Source organism: Pectinophora gossypiella, chromosome 16 (assembly GCF_024362695.1).
Source record: "Pectinophora gossypiella chromosome 16, ilPecGoss1.1, whole genome shotgun sequence".
In the NCBI taxonomy this organism is placed as follows: domain Eukaryota; kingdom Metazoa; phylum Arthropoda; class Insecta; order Lepidoptera; family Gelechiidae; genus Pectinophora; species Pectinophora gossypiella.
The window spans coordinates 11,513,199-11,532,792 of NC_065419.1; the positions used below are offsets into that span (position 1 = coordinate 11,513,199).

Consider the following 19,594-nt stretch of genomic DNA (forward strand, 5'->3'; position numbering starts at 1 on the left):
AAGGTCACACCTATGTCATATTGGAGTAGGCACGGAAGACCACGGAATTGACTGATTTCCTGAGAACCCTTTTTTCATCAATATCTTCAATCGTCATCAAATACTCGCTCGTTGGATTAGACTAGTCTTGAACTTTCCTAAGGAGTCTAGCAGTATCCAAAAAATGTTTATAATCACGAGCTGTAGAAAAAAATATTATGACTTCATTTGAATCTTTCTGCGTATCACATTTTCATAGTAACATCGCAGCATTGCAGTCTATAGACAACGAAACGTCCGAAACGAAACGTTTATAGCTCAAAATACTACAAACATGATCTTAATTTTGTCTCCGATTAATTGTCTCCGAGTAATCTACTTGTCCAGTCTCTAGATACATAGCTTTTTGTTTTCGTTACTTCTCGCATGTTCAAGGACTCTACACTTTCAGTTTCTTCACATTTACCTTGCTAAGCAAGTCTCTTGACGTCATTACTGGTTTATGAATGCTGAATTAGCTCCTATGTCAACAATGTACCTAGAATAGGCAATATAACGGATTATGAAAGTTAAACATTCAACACTCTATTTGCCAACTCTACATTACTAATCGACGCGCTAAGGTTATTGTTTACTTAAACGTTATATTTTTAATATTTTCTATATAATGTCTGTCGCAATACCATGTTTTTGTTGCACCAGTGTTTTCGTGATTATCTAGGTTGTAAAGCGAGCTGTCATGACACTTTTCGACGCTTTATTGCTTACAATACAATTAAAAGTTTGGTCTATTTGAATTTCTGAATTTTCCGTTTACTGGAACTGTGAAGTAAAGTTATTTGCTGAGAAACCTGTTATATGATGCCTTGACCTACATGCATGAAGGCGTCTGTTGATCTTGAGTTGCAGTATATAATATTTACAACGGCGCACATAACATCGTTTTAGATTAAATCGTTCTTGTTACTCTGGCTTCATCAATCAAGATGCTTAGTTTCTTCGAATATCATGGCCTGTTTAGATAATGTATCATACCTGTATCATATTTCATAACAACAAGAGATTATTTAACGTTTACTCACTGTGAATCACAAAGATTTATATAAGTAATTCCAATGTCGATAAACTATCTGGTAAACGTGTCAAACTCAGACACGCCTTCGTACCTTTTTAACTATTTATATTTCATTTCTCGCTTATCTCATTTTTAAATGACTATTCTACGCTTGCTTTTTTTCTACTTATCTATGAAATTCTTCACATACCGTACATTAAAATATTTACTACACTAACGAATTATATCGACAACAATCAAGACCATCACGCCGTCTTTTCCGGGGTCTACTACGACTGCGATGTCTGTCCTGTGTACCCATCTTGGCCTATGGTTCAGGATGGAGGGGGCATACATTTCCATCTCATATGTTTTGTCTTTGTCTCCAGTGTTCGACTGCAGCGAGTACCGTCGCCGCCGCATGGCCCTCTATGGCAGCCACGACATCTTCCGCGCAGACAACGCGCAGGGCTCCGCTATCCGCCGGCAGAGCGCCAGCGAGGCTGTGCAGGATGCCGTGCTGTGGCTCAAGGATGGGAACAGCGTTGCTGTAAGTATTCTTTATTTGGCAAACTTGTTCTGTTCAGATAATCGAAACAGCTGATCATCTAGGTACCTACGCATCATCTTTGATGCATTCTTGAACTAGCTTCTTTATGCATGATGCCGTTTACGTTGTGATGCACACCTTTTCACCACTTTCTTTGGAACACTTTAAGTGTTTAAAGGTTTTGGGCATACCATTACTCCAGACCAGATTCTGTACTCAATTATTTGTGTAAAATAAGGACTTGTTTAATATTAAGTTTCCTCCCAATTGACAGTAATTATGTAAATTGAGGTGACTATCGGTTCTTGCATATAAAAACCATAATCTTGTTTGCAAATTACTGGGTGCAGCGAAGTTGCCAATTACTTATGTAAGTACCTACGCTGAATCGCCTGAAGCGCTTTTGAAAGTCTTATGGTTATCAAAAACTCCTTTTGGTCATTTGCGAAAGTTGTTTATGTCAGTCCTCATAAAAAAGGTCATGTGATAAACTGTAATACATCTTGGTAATCTCAAGATTAGGAAGTATTTACTTCCTAAAACATTACCTCACTGGTTGGTGCATAATCTATCACTTGGACAGCATCCGTAAACAAGATCTTGATTAAGTTGTTATTCATGAGCACTTTGAACATTCCCGATGCGGCCGACTTACCAATTAATCACTTTAAACGTTACAACTGCATCGCACAAGCTAATAATAATTCCCCTTAAAGTCAATGGTTATCTCAGAAATGTTTTGAATCTAACACTTTAATAATGACGTACTGAAATCATTCCTACATGACTCAGATAAGGCAAATCCTGTTTACGCGGAATACTTGCAAATGCAAACTAATTATCGACGCTAGACATGACCCGGGAAACCTTAGACACATGTTGTCAAGAACTGTAGGAGGCGACCTCTTTTGTCAAGAACGCACTCAATGTTTGTTCAAACACAGTTGGCCGGTTTCAGATCTTCGACGGCACCAACATTACCCGCGAACAGCGCCGGGAGTTGAACGACTACTGCCTCGGTGAGATGGGCTTTAGGATTCTGTTCATCGAGTGCGTTTGCGAGGACCAGGAGCTACTTGAGAGGAACATCATTGAGATCCTTCATTACTCCGCTGATTACAAGGCGATGAGCGAGGAGGAAGCCGTCGATGATTTGAGGAAGAAGTTGGAGCACTACATGAGGCAATATGAGCCCATTGATGCTAATTTGGAGAACATCAGCTTCGCCCGCGTGGAGAATATGGGGGAGACTGTGACAGCGCACAAAGTCGCAGGGCAGAAGGAGTCTGGTATCCTCGGGTACCTGTCGGGCATGAGGGGTATGCCACAGACCCTCTACTTCACAAGGGTAAGTTTGAATGTCTTATCTCTACTTATTCTTCTTGGCTCATAAGTACCCATTTACTTGAGACCAGCCCTTCTAATTAAGCGTCAGGAGACCTGCAGGTTGTCTCTGACTGTATTTTTGCGTTGGATAGAATTGGAGACCTTTCTTCCCCCTTTCGAAATATGAAAGTCCCCTTATCACAGTCACGTTAGTTGAACTTAAAGATACGGCTATCATTTAATAATAGCCATGATAAAAGTTGTTTTTCATAACTTAAAACAGTGTATGATACGGAATGTAATAAGATTCTATAATCAGATACTTAGTCAAAACAAACATGGTTGGGAAAACAAGTTGATACTCAATAGAGTATGGTCCCATGCAAATGCATGCAGTAATAAATGTTCCTTTCTTTCTTTCATGCGTATTTTATCCATTTTGATCACTGTCGGGAGATTATGTAAGAATTATAAACTGTGATTTTGTGATAAACTGAAATACTTAAGTACTTAATTTATAAAACTTAAACAAATTGTTATCGATAACTGTTACTTCACTAAGTAGATAAACCTAGATGATGCCACTTTGCCTTTTATCTCAAAAGACCAGGTAAATCTGTGAAACAGGGTTAAACCTTCATCAAAAATGCATTCTGCTCGCAACCGACTCAATCCAATCGCAGTAATATCTACAAACTTGGATTGATTTTACTTTTAAAATATCATTAACGTCCTCTCTCGTGAGGACGCTAAAAATAATAGCTAACTCTATTTATGTCTGTTGCGGCGTGTAAGACATTTATGAGTATGCCACCATTGTATGTGACTATGTAGGCGTGCTGGCGTAATACTCATTATTATTTTTATGGCTATTTGTTTATTTTTATCAGATAAGCCTGCATCGCCTGGCAAGTTATAATTTAAAATTGCTATGAAAGTTTCTCTGATTACTTTTAATCTAAAGATTATTCACCTCGGTTCTTACACGTTCTTTTTGATTGAATCCGACATTCCAAGTGGTTCTACTCGTTTGACAATTCTAAAAGGCTAACTGTTCTTTAACCGTCGCTTTGTCTATTTCAACAGCACGGCGAAAGCGAGTACAACGTCTTAGGACGCATTGGAGGCGACGCGCAGTTATCTCCACGTGGGCAGCAGTACGCGCATGCGCTGGCCGAGCACATCAACGCGGTGGCCAATCACGAGCCGATGACCGTGTGGACTTCGGAACTCCGGCGCACCAAGCAAACCGCTGCGGAGATCAGGGCACCGAAGAGGGCCGTGAGAGCGCTTAATGAATTGGATGCTGTAAGTGTTTTGTTGGACTTTGGTAACTCTCCTATTTAACCCTCATAAGTAGGTACTTAGTTCATCTTGCGATGGATGTACCTCTAATCACCCCAATTGGGGTATAGTCGTGATTTTAGTTTATGTTTATAAAGCTATTGACTTAATTACTAGGTACGAGGCTTCAGTCATTTCTCTGGCTAAGAAGTTAATTCCATTTGATTGACGTCCAAAAAAAGACTAATTTCCCTTTTTCCACTAGGCCAATCTTTTCCGAAATAATCCTTAACTACGTATCTATAGGCAAAGCCCTGATTCTGTACCATAGGATAAGGAATAATACTACTCCTGTACTATAGATCCTTGGTTAGGTTAGGTAGGTTAGTTCCTCTAATATTTCTGGATGAATTTTTATAAAAAAAGTTTATATGTATGTCGTAGCAGTGGGGTCGGTCGCGTAACATCATCATCATCATCATCATCATCATCATCATCATAATGGAGGGTGGGCGTTAGAAGAGTGGGCGTTAGAAGACAATAATGGCCGTCATCAGTATCACAATCATTTTATTTACTTCCACATAGTTTTTGTATCACGATTAAATAAAGTCACAGCATAAGGTACACACTCACGGCAACGTCACGGTATTCGTAACGGTTACACAGTCTCTCGTTATCTAGCGCGCATAAGGACGCGCGAAGGGGCTACTCGCCCTCTACTTGCCCTCCACCACCCATGGTTCCTATATTCGGACCGAATCATCGGGACATGTGAACGTACGTGCGAGGTACTCTTTTCCGATCACACTTTCTTGACGTCCCTACAAGTTATAGGTGAGCGACTATATCACTCCACGTTCCGATCGTAATTATTCGACACGTCCGTTCACGACGATGGTTCGCGGTAGACTGTCCGACTATAACGGCAGTGCACGTCCGCTCGACACGACGACTCTGTAGTGACTCCCCCGACTTCACTCCGCTCTGCTCGTACGCCACCTTTCGTCGGAGCGTTGCAACTTCATGATGGAAGTGTTGCAACTTCATTGTATTTTCCGATTTGATCAATTTCTCTTCTTTATTCATAACTAACTCCGACACGGCCATCCTGCGTGACACACGTCCTCGTGTGTTAATCTGAAACAATATACCACAGCACAGTATCCAAGGTCGCTCGGTCATTCCTGACCTGACATGAGACTCTATAAAGGACTCTACATGAGCTCTACTTGTGACTCTACATGAGCTCTACTTGTGACTCTACATGAGCTCTACTTTTGACTCTACATGAGCTCTACTTTTGACTCTACATTAGCTCTACTTTTGACTCTACATGAGCTCACATTACATCATGATAAATCATCAACTAACAATACACGGACCATTGACCAGTATTCACACATAAACAACCAAACTTGAAAATCCAATTACTCTTTACACTAAAATCAGCTGAGTAACGATATCTCACAACCAGGCGTCACTACCACCTAAATCGAGCGGTAGCAACTCATGCCACTTACACCAAGTGACGATATCTCAACACAGTCGTTGCTGCCACCTAAATCGAGCGCCAGCAACTCATGCCACTTACACCAAGTGACGATATCTCAACACAGTCGTCACTGCCACCTAAATCGAGCGACAGCAACTCATGCCACTTACACCAAGTGACGATATCTCAACACAGCTAGCACACAAACTTTACATTTTAGTTGGTAGAATAGTGGTCAATGCGTTACACAATTTCTTTTATATCACTAATTTCTAATTTATGCAGTTCGACTAATTCTACCGGAGGTCAACTTGACTTAGATTCAGGTACAATGTCATGACCAAATACAAAGTCAACATGACATCCTGGCCTCGACCGCATACCTGTAGTTTCTAAGACGAGCAGCACAAAAGTGGCTGCAGCCCCGAACACTACAAGTGCGCAGCTCCCTACCAGAGTTGCTCCGAAACAGGTCAATGGGTTACACAATTTCTTCTACATCACTAATTTCTAATTCGTTTGACTAATTCTACCGAAGTTCAACATGACTTAGATTCAGGTACAATGTCATGGCCAAATACAAAGTCAACATGAAATCCGGGCTTCGACCGCATACCTGTAGTTTCTAAGACGAGCAGCACAAAAGTGGCTGCAGCCCCGAACACTACAAGTGCGCAGCTTCCTATCAGAGTTGCTCCGAAACAGGTCAATCATAGCTTTCATTGCTCAATTAAATCAACCAACATTACACATCTACTGCAAAGCACAACAGGCTGTAATATTCCTCCCCAAACTTCGGTTACGCTACAAAACAGTCATAAGTCACAACATCCCCTCCCGGGATGGCCACCTTGGTCCACGACCACAAAACGACAGAGCACCCTGGCTCTCTCACACACAAGTCATAAAGTCACAATGTAACGACCAACACCTTGAGGAAATATTACCGCACTTACACAATTACTGATTTGGTATGAACATCATTTAGAATGTTTTGCTCCAATTTTCTCACTAATGATTTACTCTGTTTCGGGCATTTTCTAAGCCTATTTCATTTAATCATGATCCAAATAATTTTACTTCGCAATGTTTACTTCACTTCATTACAATTTCCAATTTAACTAAAGTAAAAGAGAACTTTCTGCACTAAGTTCGTTTGTATCTTATTACAACTTCCCATATTTCAAATCAGGTAAAACAGATACGACTCACCAGGACTTATAAGAATTTCCAATAAAAGATCAACCACTGGTCTTGTGACATAGTTTAGGTCGTCAACAGCACCAGCGCAGTAAGTCCGGCTGGTATACAACGTGCTGCCATGATGTCGTCACTTTACACGGCTACGGCTCAGCCCGCGCCATTTTCATCCTCGCTTGCAATCCACCAATTGCCGAACCAAGTTATGACATGAAACAAAAGAATTCACTGTATTATCGTATTCACATGACTTTCTTTCAATCAGTTTAAAAAGATTACAATAAAGAATGTTGAATATTGAAAGATTTGATGAATGACGGTAGATTACAAAACACGTTATTTAACGAGACTCAATTATCATGTCATGATTAATTTCTTTTTGCTTGGAGTGAGAAAATACAACTTTAATCACGCAGGTTAAGCGTGTCTACACCAATTCGAAATATTTTTAGACCAAAATACAAAGATTTGACAATGATGAAAACAGATTGGAAAACGCGGTATGATTGACACGGATTGACACAATATGTCTCGTCAATTTTCTTTTTAAACAAAGGGAAATAGTAATTTCCAAGTTAATTTTAAATCAATTTCCTCATTATTAGAAACGAAAATTCACATAGCAATGAAGTAAAAAAACAATAAGGTTCCAGTATGAAAACGACTCACCGTTATAACAGTTTCCAAGTTGAGGTACCATAATTTCCAAACACGACTGCACACATTATGGAAATATTGTTGATGTTCACGCCATCATATCTTACGGCATGTAGTGATGCCGGTCATTAACAAGGTCGAGGTCACTTCAAAGTCAGGTCCATCTCCAAATTCAGGCATGACACTACATCTTCATCACGTGGTCACACGAATGTGATAATCATCATAATCTTCTTCTGATTGTGATAATCGAAACTTGCATTGTCTTGCTGTGAACGTCACATCACGTTGTCTTCATCCGAGTCCACTAATCCCGCTTCTGATGTCGTAGCAGTGGGGTCGGTCGCGTAACATCATCATCATCATCATCATCATCATCATCATCATAATGGAGGGTGGGCGTTAGAAGAGTGGGCGTTAGAAGACAATAATGGCCGTCATCAGTATCACAATCATTTTATTTACTTCCACATAGTTTTTGTATCACGATTAAATAAAGTCACAGCATAAGGTACACACTCACGGCAACGTCACGGTATTCGTAACGGTTACACAGTCTCTCGTTATCTAGCGCGCATAAGGACGCGCGAAGGGGCTACTCGCCCTCTACTTGCCCTCCACCACCCATGGTTCCTATATTCGGACCGAATCATCGGGACATGTGAACGTACGTGCGAGGTACTCTTTTCCGATCACACTTTCTTGACGTCCCTACAAGTTATAGGTGAGCGACTATATCACTCCACGTTCCGATCGTAATTATTCGACACGTCCGTTCACGACGATGGTTCGCGGTAGACTGTCCGACTATAACGGCAGTGCACGTCCGCTCGACACGACGACTCTGTAGTGACTCCCCCGACTTCACTCCGCTCTGCTCGTACGCCACCTTTCGTCGGAGCGTTGCAACTTCATGATGGAAGTGTTGCAACTTCATTGTATTTTCCGATTTGATCAATTTCTCTTCTTTATTCATAACTAACTCCGACATGTATATCTTCGGCAAATGTAGGTAATAAAATAACTATGCGTTATCGTATTTTAACGTACGTGTGGTCCTTTTAGTCCGATAAGTGGGATTAAGTATTGATAAAAATAATGGACATACGAATTAACATAAAATGTTCCAACTATACCGCGGGCTTTTCAAATTCAAATATGTATGTATATCTTTATTCGGTAGCATAGAATAGGGAATAATACTACGTACAATAGGTAACATCGTTTTTTTGTACTCTTTATTGCTTTAAAATACAAAGGACATTTCCATATAATTTACCGATAAAGCATAGGCGAGCTTATCCCTAATTGGGATTTCTTCCAGCTAACCTTGGACAGACTGAAAGAAACTCACTGGGCCGGTGTTAACACGCAATAAATGGGTATCGTCATTTTTTACATACATAAGGAACGTCTCATCCACCTAACTACTTACTGCAGCTTCTCACAACCTGTATAGCCGGGGAAAAGAAGCTGCAAGAAAAACTTCAGCACATGGCTTTCAACGACCGAGGCAATGAAAAGGATGCATTTGTCACAAATCAAATCAATTTTTGATGCCCAGTTATCGTTTTTTAAGCCTTCAATAGGTGGTTATTATTTGAATGAGCGATCTATTATACTTATGTCATGATTGTCGACAATGATTAAAGGTTTAAGAGAATTTTGGAGTGCAATATCGTGATTGTGATTTCTTTGTTTTTACAAACGATATCTTTAGAGATAAAAAGAAATATAATATATAATATAAGTACATTGATAAATTTAACATTACTAATATTGTTGTAATGTATAAAGTCAATTGCGTATATTCATGTACTCCTAGCCGATTTCAGCTTCGGCGACTGTGCATGTGTATGAAGTGACGAAAGGCTTCAAATTATGAAGTTCATACTTAAATCGGTTTGTGGAAATAACAAATGTTTCACGCAACTTTATCGCACTATTTTCAACTTATAATTATGATAATTATCACTATAATGATAACAATAGACAAAACAAGTGTGATGTCATCGATACACTTAAACTAGCGTTTGATAACACTTATAAAAGTCATTCGATAGAAGATAAAAAAGTCATTAGTATGTAGAAAGGTGGGTTTCCGGTAGATTTATTTACATGTACAATAGTACGAGATGTTATCAGATAGTAGATAATTTAATAAGTAATCACAATGCTCGGTCAATGTTGTCAGTGAGAATGAAGGGAGACCAAGAATAGACCATTATGTACCTATAAATAGCATCGTTACGAAATGCGGGTAACTTAGTTTCCTTGAGTGCAGTCGAGCGCATAACCGACCAGTTCACGCAATACTCTTTATCAGTTCTCACGTAATAAGGAAGTTGAAAAATATAACAAAGAAGCAGGAAAGCTTAAAAAAGATCAACCTTTAAACAGCATAACCACACCTAAAGAGCGACGAAGTAGGCACGAAATTTGGTTGAAACTGTCATTATTAATTTAACAGCCACGCTCTTGTCGGTGTAGCATTCTCCATGCTATTTTTTGTAGGGAAAAATAGTGGAGTTGTTTCCCTGTTGCATTCCGCCCCGCAGTACTCTGTGTGACGCGAGTAGGATGGCGCCCAGAGTAGTTTATTTCAAAGCCGTACTAGGACTCCTGTCCTCCGCCTCTGAATAGTACTGACAGTTACTACTGAAACCTGCTGTTGTCCCTGTAGAAACTATAATGATCTTAAAATCAAAGTCACTATCATGGGTTGAAAACACACCGCTAACAGATTCGATGACGTCATGTCATTGGACGGCAAGACACTGCGAAGGGGAGGCTTGCTGCTAAGCGAAGCCGTTAAAGTAAAAATTCGAACACATGCTATGGTTATGTAGATACTTGCCTTGGTTATTCATCATAATCATATTCATAAACAGCCTATATACGTCCCACTGCTCCACTGCGGGTTTAGTGTCCTCAGAAACGCGGAATCATTATACTTTTTACGTTTACGTCAGGTGATTCAAGTCTGAAAAGTCCTTACCAAACAAAGGACAGTCTCACAAAGTGATTAATTTATTCATTCATGATAATGAAAATAAAGAAAAGTGAATGGTCGACGCGTCTCATTATACCTATTGCGTCGCGTCGTTTTTCCGATCTACTTCATACGTATTAAGTATCTATGTAGTGTCGAGAGCATTTCACGTGCAGCAGCTAATGACGATCAATTATGAATATCGCATTTCGTAGTACGTCAACCCATAGCCAAGTTTTTATTATTTATTTGCACCTCTCAAAAACACAAACAAACACGAGTAAACACAAAGTTGTGGTTTTCCTGCCGCACCTGTTCGCATTAAGCAGAAAACTTGTTTGCAAACTCGGTTCCTTCTTGGCTCAGAACTACAGAGTCGTTTAATTTACGACTGTTTGCTCGACCTACATCACTAATTCACGACTCTACTACGGTCGATAGAAAAGTTCTAGGAATAATCCCAATGAAAACGTCATCAAGAAACGGTCGATAAAATACTGAAAGTATTCTTAGGTATAGGTGTGAGTCACTCTGTCTGCATGGTGACATTGAAAATTGTGTAAGAATTTAATAATATAAAAGAGGACGCAGAATTAAACGCGAAATAGTTTATATGTGTATAATTGCGCTAAATGTTATGTGTTTAATTATTAGAACAATTACTATGTCACTTCTTTTCTTTCGTGATAATTTTAATACCAATTCGCAAGTTTCTTTTTTGTTCCGGCCAAGTAGTTAATGCCATCTGCGGCAAATCTACAATAAGTCACGTCAAAAAAGCAGGTTTTTCTGCAATCCATTTAATATCAGTTAAAAATCTGTCTGGCAACAAAGATTTGAAAAACATTTTTTAAGTATGTGGAAACTACGCTGTGATTGTTTGCATACTAGGAGGCAATCATAAAAAGTGACTTGTTCCAAAAGTATTTAAAACTTTAGTACTTAAACATAAACTAAGCTAGATATAAATAAGTGGGATCGTACAGTTGATTCAAAAATCCGCAGGAAGCCGATGTATAATCAACGTCTTTTACTTTACGATCGATTTTCATGCGAGTGTCTACTATATCCTATTAAGGTAGTCAAAGATACATCCATCGCAAAATGAACTATGTACCCACACCTTACTGAGCTTTCTGTTAGACCAATGTGATAGGTGGTGAGCCGTATCGCCGTCCATAATGGTATAAGCCATAACTGTGTTAGTGAAAATTAACAACTCGTTGGTGCAAGTCCGATACCGGGATTCGAACCGGCACAATGACTACCTACTCCCTTATCAATGAACTTTCAGTATCACCACCTAAAATTCCTTCTCCATTTTTCCAGGGCATCTGCGAAGGCCTAACCTACGAAGAGATGCAAGAACGCTTCCCGCAAGAGTTCGCGTGGCGTGACCAGGACAAGTTGCGCTACCGCTACCCGTGGGGCGAGTCGTACATAGATATCATGACGCGCCTGCGCCCCGTGCTCACCGCGCTGGAAGACGAGCATAATGTGGTGGTGGTCGGACACCAGGCGGTCCTGCGCTGTATGCTCGGGTACTTCTTGGACGCTAAGCTTGGTAAGTTCTTCTAAAGATAAACGCGCATATAGACGCGCCGCAGAAGCCGCACGCGCCGAAATCATCGCATTTTGCGAGTCGTGTGGCGCGGAGAGGTGCGCGACGTTGCACACGATTTGATACAAAGATTTACAAAATGGAATGACTGCGGCGCGTCTAGGTGCGCATTTACCTTAAGCCTCTGTAGCCTAGTGGTTAGAGCGTTCGGCTCACGGTCTTAGGGTCCAAGTTCGTTTCCCGATGCCGTTACGCCGCCGTTGTCCCGGCTATTGTTTAGGTACTTGCAACCGATCCCAACCGAAGTATCGAATCCCACACACACTATTAAAATTGAACTGTAAAAAAATATGGAACGTTAGTGGGTAAATAAGGAGATAGATAAAAATAATTATCAAATCAAACAAGCTGATTTTTTTATCTCCATATCAAACAACAATAAAGATTAAAGATTTTAATTCACATGTGCTCTCTCTTTGTTTGTCTGTTGATAAACTTATATGACAGGGTTCTTCAAATAAACTAATTGTAGTTGATTTATTACGATAATTTAAAACGTATAACTTACAATGATTATCATTATATTTATATTATTCCGATCAAAGATTTACAACAGTTTTATGGGTCAAAGACACGTGTGAAATTAAGTAGGTACCTACATAATATACGTACTTATTACGAGTATGTTAGGCTGTGGTTATCGGTTTCAAAACAATTGCTTAGTTCTTTTTTGATTTTGAAAATACTTCGATTCCAAATATTTGAAAAATCGACAAACTACTTTTTTTAAATCTTTAGCAACGACAACACACGCGTTGTTCCTATTTCCACTGCAATAAAATCTCATTGATGGGTCTCTTTTCAGATGAACTTCCCTACATGACCGTACCCCTGCACACCATCGTGAAGCTGACGTCATACGGCTATAAGTACAAGATAGAGATGATCAAACTACCCATCGATTGCGTAGACACCCACCGCAAACAGCCCAAGGTAAGAATATCAGACAATATTGGACCAGATTACAGTGTTAGCTGAGCCTCGAAGATTAGACCAGTGCAAAGTCCAAAAACTGTAAGCATAGGATTAAAGGTTTGAAACTGTTTGGACTGATTGTGTATTGAAGAAAATTGCCGTTTAAGAAAGGCTTTAGCAGAAATCGTCTTAGGTACTTAGTTATATTCTAATTACAGGGTGTTAGTGAAGTAAACTTTGAGGTTCAGACCACGATTCTGACTTGATATCAAGTGGAATTTGCGATCGCAAAAGTATAGAACTGAAAATAATTTAAATAAACACAGAAAAATCATGAATTTTGCGACGGAAAATTCCACTTGATATTAACTCAGAATCATGGTCTAAATTATCAGGATTCGTTACGATGTCACTAACACCCTGTCCTGTATAAGATTGTGTGTGAGCGTGGGTACTTAGTTCATCTTGCAGTGGATGTACCTATGACTCGCCCAATTTGACATATAGTCGTGAGTTTATGTGTGTGTTTTGAACATGAGAAGTTGATTTTACGATGGTCGTTTAGCAAGCTGAACGGAAGTGGATTCTAAATACGAAGCGATACCTAATTTTACGAGCTCATATACATCCGATTACGTAAATCCTAGTTGGCATTATGGCTTACAAACAGCTGTTTGGTGGTGAAATAATGCCTATTTTAGAATGTAAATTACTTAGCAATAGTGCTTTTTTGTTTTAAACGCCCACAGTTTTGGCTGGAATCCATAACCAATCTTCGGCTAATTACGAGTACTGGGTAAAGTTTGAAAGTTTGTGCGTTTTAAAGTTTTAAAAACATTTTTGTTCTAAAGTTCATAGACGTAAGCACGAAATATAATCTAGGACTTTGTGTGAATTGGTCGATAAAGAATAAAAGTAGCTACGAAAGGCCGAAATTATATTCTCCATAGAACGAAATCTTCATTAACAGTATGGCACTCCGGAAGAGTATACTGTAGCGATGTGTATCAACCACCTGTACGACAGTACTTACCTGTCTGGCAGTCCAGTATAATAATACTCTGTCTTTTTTCCAGAACTGTTCGATCAGCCGCACCACAGCAGACGCGCTGGTAACCGTGCCGTCTCACTACGACACGCTGCCCTCCAACCTCTGGCAGAACTCTGCCGAAGCACAACTTTAGGCGCCAGAACTCCGACCCTAGGGGTCTTTGGCGCCCAGTCACACCATACCAGCATTACTAGGGTTACCCCCTCGGATGATGACCACAGTATGGCCCACGTCCTCGGATGTGAAAAACCCAGGACGACATCACGCCAAGGCTGCAGAGTCAATAGCGATCTCTAAGCGAACAGACTTTGGTGTGATCACACGCCAGTGTGAGAACGATAACTTACGTGTTTAAGATAAATATTTACAGTATAAATGAGATGAGCATGAGCACAAACTATAGGAACGCGTAGACATCGTTGTGTCACGGTCAATTGTATTTTAATCTCATTGTGTTTCACAGTAAAATTAAAGCCATGACTTTTCATATAGTTTTTGGTGCCTGTTCATTGTAGTAAGCGCTCATCCCTGTCTAGTGACAATACAGTAGATTTAAACGATCTCCGTTTGATAAAATTAGCTCAACTGAATTCGTACAAATGTGATGAACTGTGAGTGAGTTCCGCCACTTTACTAATAAGACTGAAGGAAATCCTTTTTCAATCAATCAATCGTGTCAATCATATGACTCAACCACATTGAATCATAAATATTTTGTGTTCTTACTTTTTAAGTAGGTATATAGATAGGTCATTTAGTTAATTACGTCTTTTGATTTACGATATTTTGTTTAGATAAGCACTTTTAATTATGAAACGTAGTTGCAATGTGTTGCATTGTATGACGGATTATTGAAATGTTTGGTCGATAGTTATATCAGTAGATAATAATGGTTTAAGACGCCCATTTTGTGGACTATCTAATACCTATTAATAAGTGTAAGCTTTATTGTCATTTTCTTATAACCTTAAGTTTAAAGATAACGAAGTTTTTTGTAGATTCTAGGAATTGTGTGTCTTCATCTGACTTATATTACATGCTGAGCAGTTTATTATGTCTTGACGCAACAGTTCATATTAGTTTGATTAAAGTAAATGTTTTTTTACTAAATGTGTTTTTAAACGATTGAAAAATGGAACGTACTTATAAGGAAATTCTTAAATCTTAACTATTCTTAAGAATGACTTAACATCCCACTGCTGGAAAAGTCTTCTAACATAAGGTTTAATAATGGAATTGTTGTAATGGTTTCAGTAAGAACCCACTAGAAGAATCCTCAAGTGAGGTAGGTTATTAAGATTTCAATAGGATTGTAATCTCGAGCATCTAGTATTGTATTTTTTTATAATAAATACTGCTGCTAGTTTAAAAGGTGTTTTATTTAGTCTTTATTAAACTCTTCATTGTACACATTAATTAAATTAACGACAAAAAATAAAAAAATAGGTACAAAAGGTGGACTTGTCTAAAAGAGATCTCTTCCAGCCAACCCCGCATGGTGTGAGAGGTCAATAAAAGTGTGTGTGTCTTTTAGTAAAGTGCCAACTTAGTTATTTTTTACTGTTTTTCGCCAAGTATGTGATACTACTTACATAAATTTCCGTGCCTTAACCGAAGTCTAGAGTAAGGAGGAATAATTATCCAATTTATATATATAATAATAATTGGATATTTTAGATTATAGTCCGGGTATAAAAATGAGATTTATGTATCATAAATGACTATTATGAGCTATGCGCCTCAGAAGGTGCAGTTGGTCTAAAAAAATACCTACGCCCTTTGCTTGGGATTTCTATTTCCGTTTATTTCCTGACTTAGAGTAGTAACTCTTAATTAGCAAAAGAATACCTAGTTATACAAGGTATTAGTGACATCGTAACAAAAACTTTGAGGGTTGATTCAGACCATGATTCTGAGTTGATATTAAGTGGAATTTTCCATCGCAAAAGTATGGAACTGAAAATACTTAATTTAAAAAAATACTAAAATGATACACATCTACATGATATTAACTCAGAATTATAGTCTGAATCATCCCTCTCAGTATTTGTTACGATGTCACTAACACCCTGTACAGAAAAGTATCATTTTGAGAGAAAGTCATTTATAAATGACGTCAAAAAAACAAAATTTAAAAGGCGTAATATATTTTTTTTAAATTGACCGTATCAGAAACAGCTCAGCCAAAAAGGCTTATATCACCTCCAAACCAACCTCCCTTTAAATAGAAAGTTTCGAATCGAGTCAGACAATGTGAACCAGTCTGACTGGCTCAACTCTGACGGCCATCGATCATGGAGGAAGGTCATGCACGTGGTCGCATGTAGATAACATCATGTGGTCACAGTCTTTCGGCAGAAAGTAGGCGAGACCTAATTATATGGGCTGGGTGTTGAGACAGGTAAGTAATTTGTGGGTGTGAAGTAAGATAATTCTTCTTCTATCGTGTGGGTTTGTGAGGTGAATTACCAACCTCATCAACCCTGGTGTCAGAGTTATGATTGAGCCGCCAAAGATCCCTGACATGACTCATGTAACGACTACTTACTTACATCAGTAAGTAGTAACCGGTATCCGTTGGTAACGAACGTTAAGCCGTTGGTTAACGTGCCTTCCGAAGCACGGATCATCTTACTTTCGGACAATCAGGTGATCAGCCTGTAATATCCTAACCAAACTAGGGATCACAAAGTGATTTTTGTGATATCTCCCCACCGGTATTCGAACCCGGGGCCTTCGGAAATAATTAATTGCCGGATATGGAAAAATATATTAAAGTAGTTATTATAGAGATCGATCTATGTTCTCTGGGTATTTACCGGGCACATTATAGGATATTGAGTCATAATGGGCAAATTAGGTTTGAAGAACCTGTTCGCAATGACGTCTGACGGATGTTACTTAAATAACTAAGACGCCATTGAACCAATAAATACTTAGTTAAGTATAATACTTTTCTTAATTCGTTCTTATTCTTTCTTTATTCGTTCTTCTAGTGTTCTAGAAAGCACGAATACCGTAACTTTCTGGGTCCTAAATCGGTATGATACCTACCCAAAAATATGGAAATGAAAATAATAAAAAAAAACAAAACTTTTATGAATTTTCCGACAGGAAATTCCACTTGATATCAACTCCGAATTATGGTCTGAATCATCCCCCTCAGTATTCGTTACGGTGTCACTAACACCCATACGCACTTGTATGGCTACCTATACCTACTAGTATGGGGTGTAAGTGACGTATTAACGAATACTGAGGGGGATGATTCAGCTCATTATTCTGAGTTAATATCAAGTGAAAATTCCGCTTGATATTAATCAAGCGGAATTTTCCGGCGCAAAATTCTTTTTTATTTTGTTTTTTACATTATTTTCAATTCGATACTTTTACCATGGAAAATTCCACTTGATATTAACTCAGAATAATGAGCTGAATCATCCCCCTCAGTATTCGTTAATACGTCACTTACACCCCATACTAGTAGGTATAGGTAGCCATACAAGTGCATCCATCCATGATTCTGAGTTAATACTCAGAATCATGGTCTGCATCATCCCCCTCAGTATGCGTAACGGTGTCACTAACACAAAGTATTGAATAAATAAATGAATGTCATTGTGACAACCTATTGCCCACGTTGATGGTAAATATTAACAAATATAATTTTAGTGAATCTATTTATCTAACTTGACTTAGTCACAAATCATATTATACACTTAGTATACACTACATAGTCAAATATAATTATACAATCAATTAACGACCACATCGCATGCAATTCTCATAACAAGACATACGATCGGGTTGCTTAGTCCAATGATTAATAATCTCCCATTGACTGTTACATAATAAGTGGTATAGTAAGTAATAAATAGTGGTTGCCTGCTCCCATTGATCAGTTCTCGTCGCGAGTGAGAGGGACCGACCGTGGCTTACTTCGTTATACTGTACAGGGACGCACTTAGGAGGTTTTCAACAGAACGTCCTATTGTAAATAGGTATGTCTCGTGGTTGTCAGTTGTTACGCAGTTTGATACTTGATAGGAGCAAGATATTTTTTAACGTGAATTATTGTAGATTTGCCGCAGACGGCATTAACTACTTGGTCGGACAAATGGGGAGCGCTGAAGGCTCTAACCCGGTACAACGCTTATGACAACAGGCCTGAGGGTGCCCAGTTGGGCGCGAACCTCGGCTCAGGGCGACGTCTGAGAGGAAGAATATTTGAAAGAATCAATCGACCCTAGTGTGTTGTAAAAAGATCTAATATCAAAAGTAACCTACAACTCGAAATAGAAACTAACTGTGATAATTAGGTAGGTTATTGGTTATTGAGCCTTCGAATCCTTGAGGATTTCTTTAGGTTTTTATTTTTGCTAAAACTTTATAATACAGTGTCCTTCCTTATGTTATTTAATTAATTAAAGCAATAATGCAGGCTGACCCTTTCGGATATCTGGCTACGTCCCTGTCAACGGATGCTGAGCAAAGCCTGCGACCCGGCGACCCTCGCGCGAAAATAGTGTAGGCTACAGATACCGACGCATTGTCATACAAATCGCTTGTATGCGCACACGCCGCGTACTCGGCTATTTTTAAAATATTTCAACTATGGTCGTTATTATACGAGTGATACGGTGACAGCTAAACTATGATTGGTGTGCAGTGATACGTTTTGATCTAGTTATACTATAGTGCGACTACTATTAGGTAAGTATCAAAAAAGCATTATAAATTTATTCAAACTAAATAAACACCACCTACGTGTTATCTTAATTGGTTTTACAAGATAGATTTTACAATACCTATTAGATTAGAATCATACATACATACATACATAAACTCACGCCTATTTCCCACCGGGGTAAGCAGAGACTATAGAATTCCATTTGCTTCGATCCTGACACACTTCTCTTGCTTCCTCCACATTCATTAATCGCTTCATACACGCACGCCGGTTCAGAGTAGATCGTATTGAACCTTAGATTAGAATCAATCTAGACATAAGTAATATACGTACATGCGAGCAGGTAATATCAGCGCCATAGAGATAAAACCTTAAAAGCGTTTTTTTTTAAATCCATTTTGATGTTCACTTAAATTTTTACCTGGATTGAAACTAGGGTGTCAATTGCGATTACACAGTTAAATTACCCGAAAGACGCTTCTGAGGTTTTCACTATAAAAAGTGACGATATTATTATGTAGAATCATATCCAGCTTACGACATCGTATCAACAGTGGTTGCAAAGTGTCTTTGATTAATTGTGGCTCTGCCCACCCCATTAGGGATTACGGGCGTGAGTTTATGTATGTATGTAGAATCAGTATCGTTCGTAAAGCTGGCAGCATACCTACTTAGTATAATAGCTATGTAAAAACATCCTGGGCAGGTCACAGAGAAGGTAAAAGTCTTATATTCCTGCCTCCGGATTTTCGGAAAATGAAATACCTTTACAGATCTAAC

At 38.9% G+C, this 19,594-nt stretch overlaps 2 protein-coding genes and 1 long non-coding RNA gene across 3 annotated transcripts in view; 2 read left to right on the top strand and 1 right to left on the bottom strand.

Moving 5' to 3' along the window:
• The window catches only part of LOC126373801 (6-phosphofructo-2-kinase/fructose-2,6-bisphosphatase-like), a 29,822-nt gene extending 14,327 nt beyond the window's left edge, over window positions 1-15,495 (top strand). The window contains exons 4-9 of the mRNA XM_050020104.1: window positions 1,423-1,583; window positions 2,542-2,931; window positions 3,996-4,217; window positions 11,867-12,101; window positions 12,964-13,091; window positions 14,150-15,495. Coding sequence (XP_049876061.1) covers window positions 1,423-1,583; window positions 2,542-2,931; window positions 3,996-4,217; window positions 11,867-12,101; window positions 12,964-13,091; window positions 14,150-14,257 — 1,244 coding nt within the window. The 3' untranslated portion in view covers window positions 14,258-15,495. The remainder of the gene's footprint in view (window positions 1-1,422; window positions 1,584-2,541; window positions 2,932-3,995; window positions 4,218-11,866; window positions 12,102-12,963; window positions 13,092-14,149) is intronic.
• On the bottom strand, window positions 4,747-8,536 carry LOC126373919 (uncharacterized). Its single transcript, XR_007567373.1, has 2 exons — window positions 5,826-8,536; window positions 4,747-5,754 (listed from the first exon to the last, which is right to left on the bottom strand). It is a non-coding gene; the product is annotated as an uncharacterized LOC126373919 (long non-coding RNA).
• A 3,170-nt stretch (window positions 15,496-18,665) lies between the features above and the next one.
• The window catches only part of LOC126373826 (NAD kinase-like), a 44,985-nt gene continuing 44,056 nt past the window's right edge, over window positions 18,666-19,594 (top strand). Inside the window, exon 1 of the mRNA XM_050020156.1 lies at window positions 18,666-18,837. The gene's annotated coding sequence lies outside the window, so the exon portion shown is untranslated. The remainder of the gene's footprint in view (window positions 18,838-19,594) is intronic.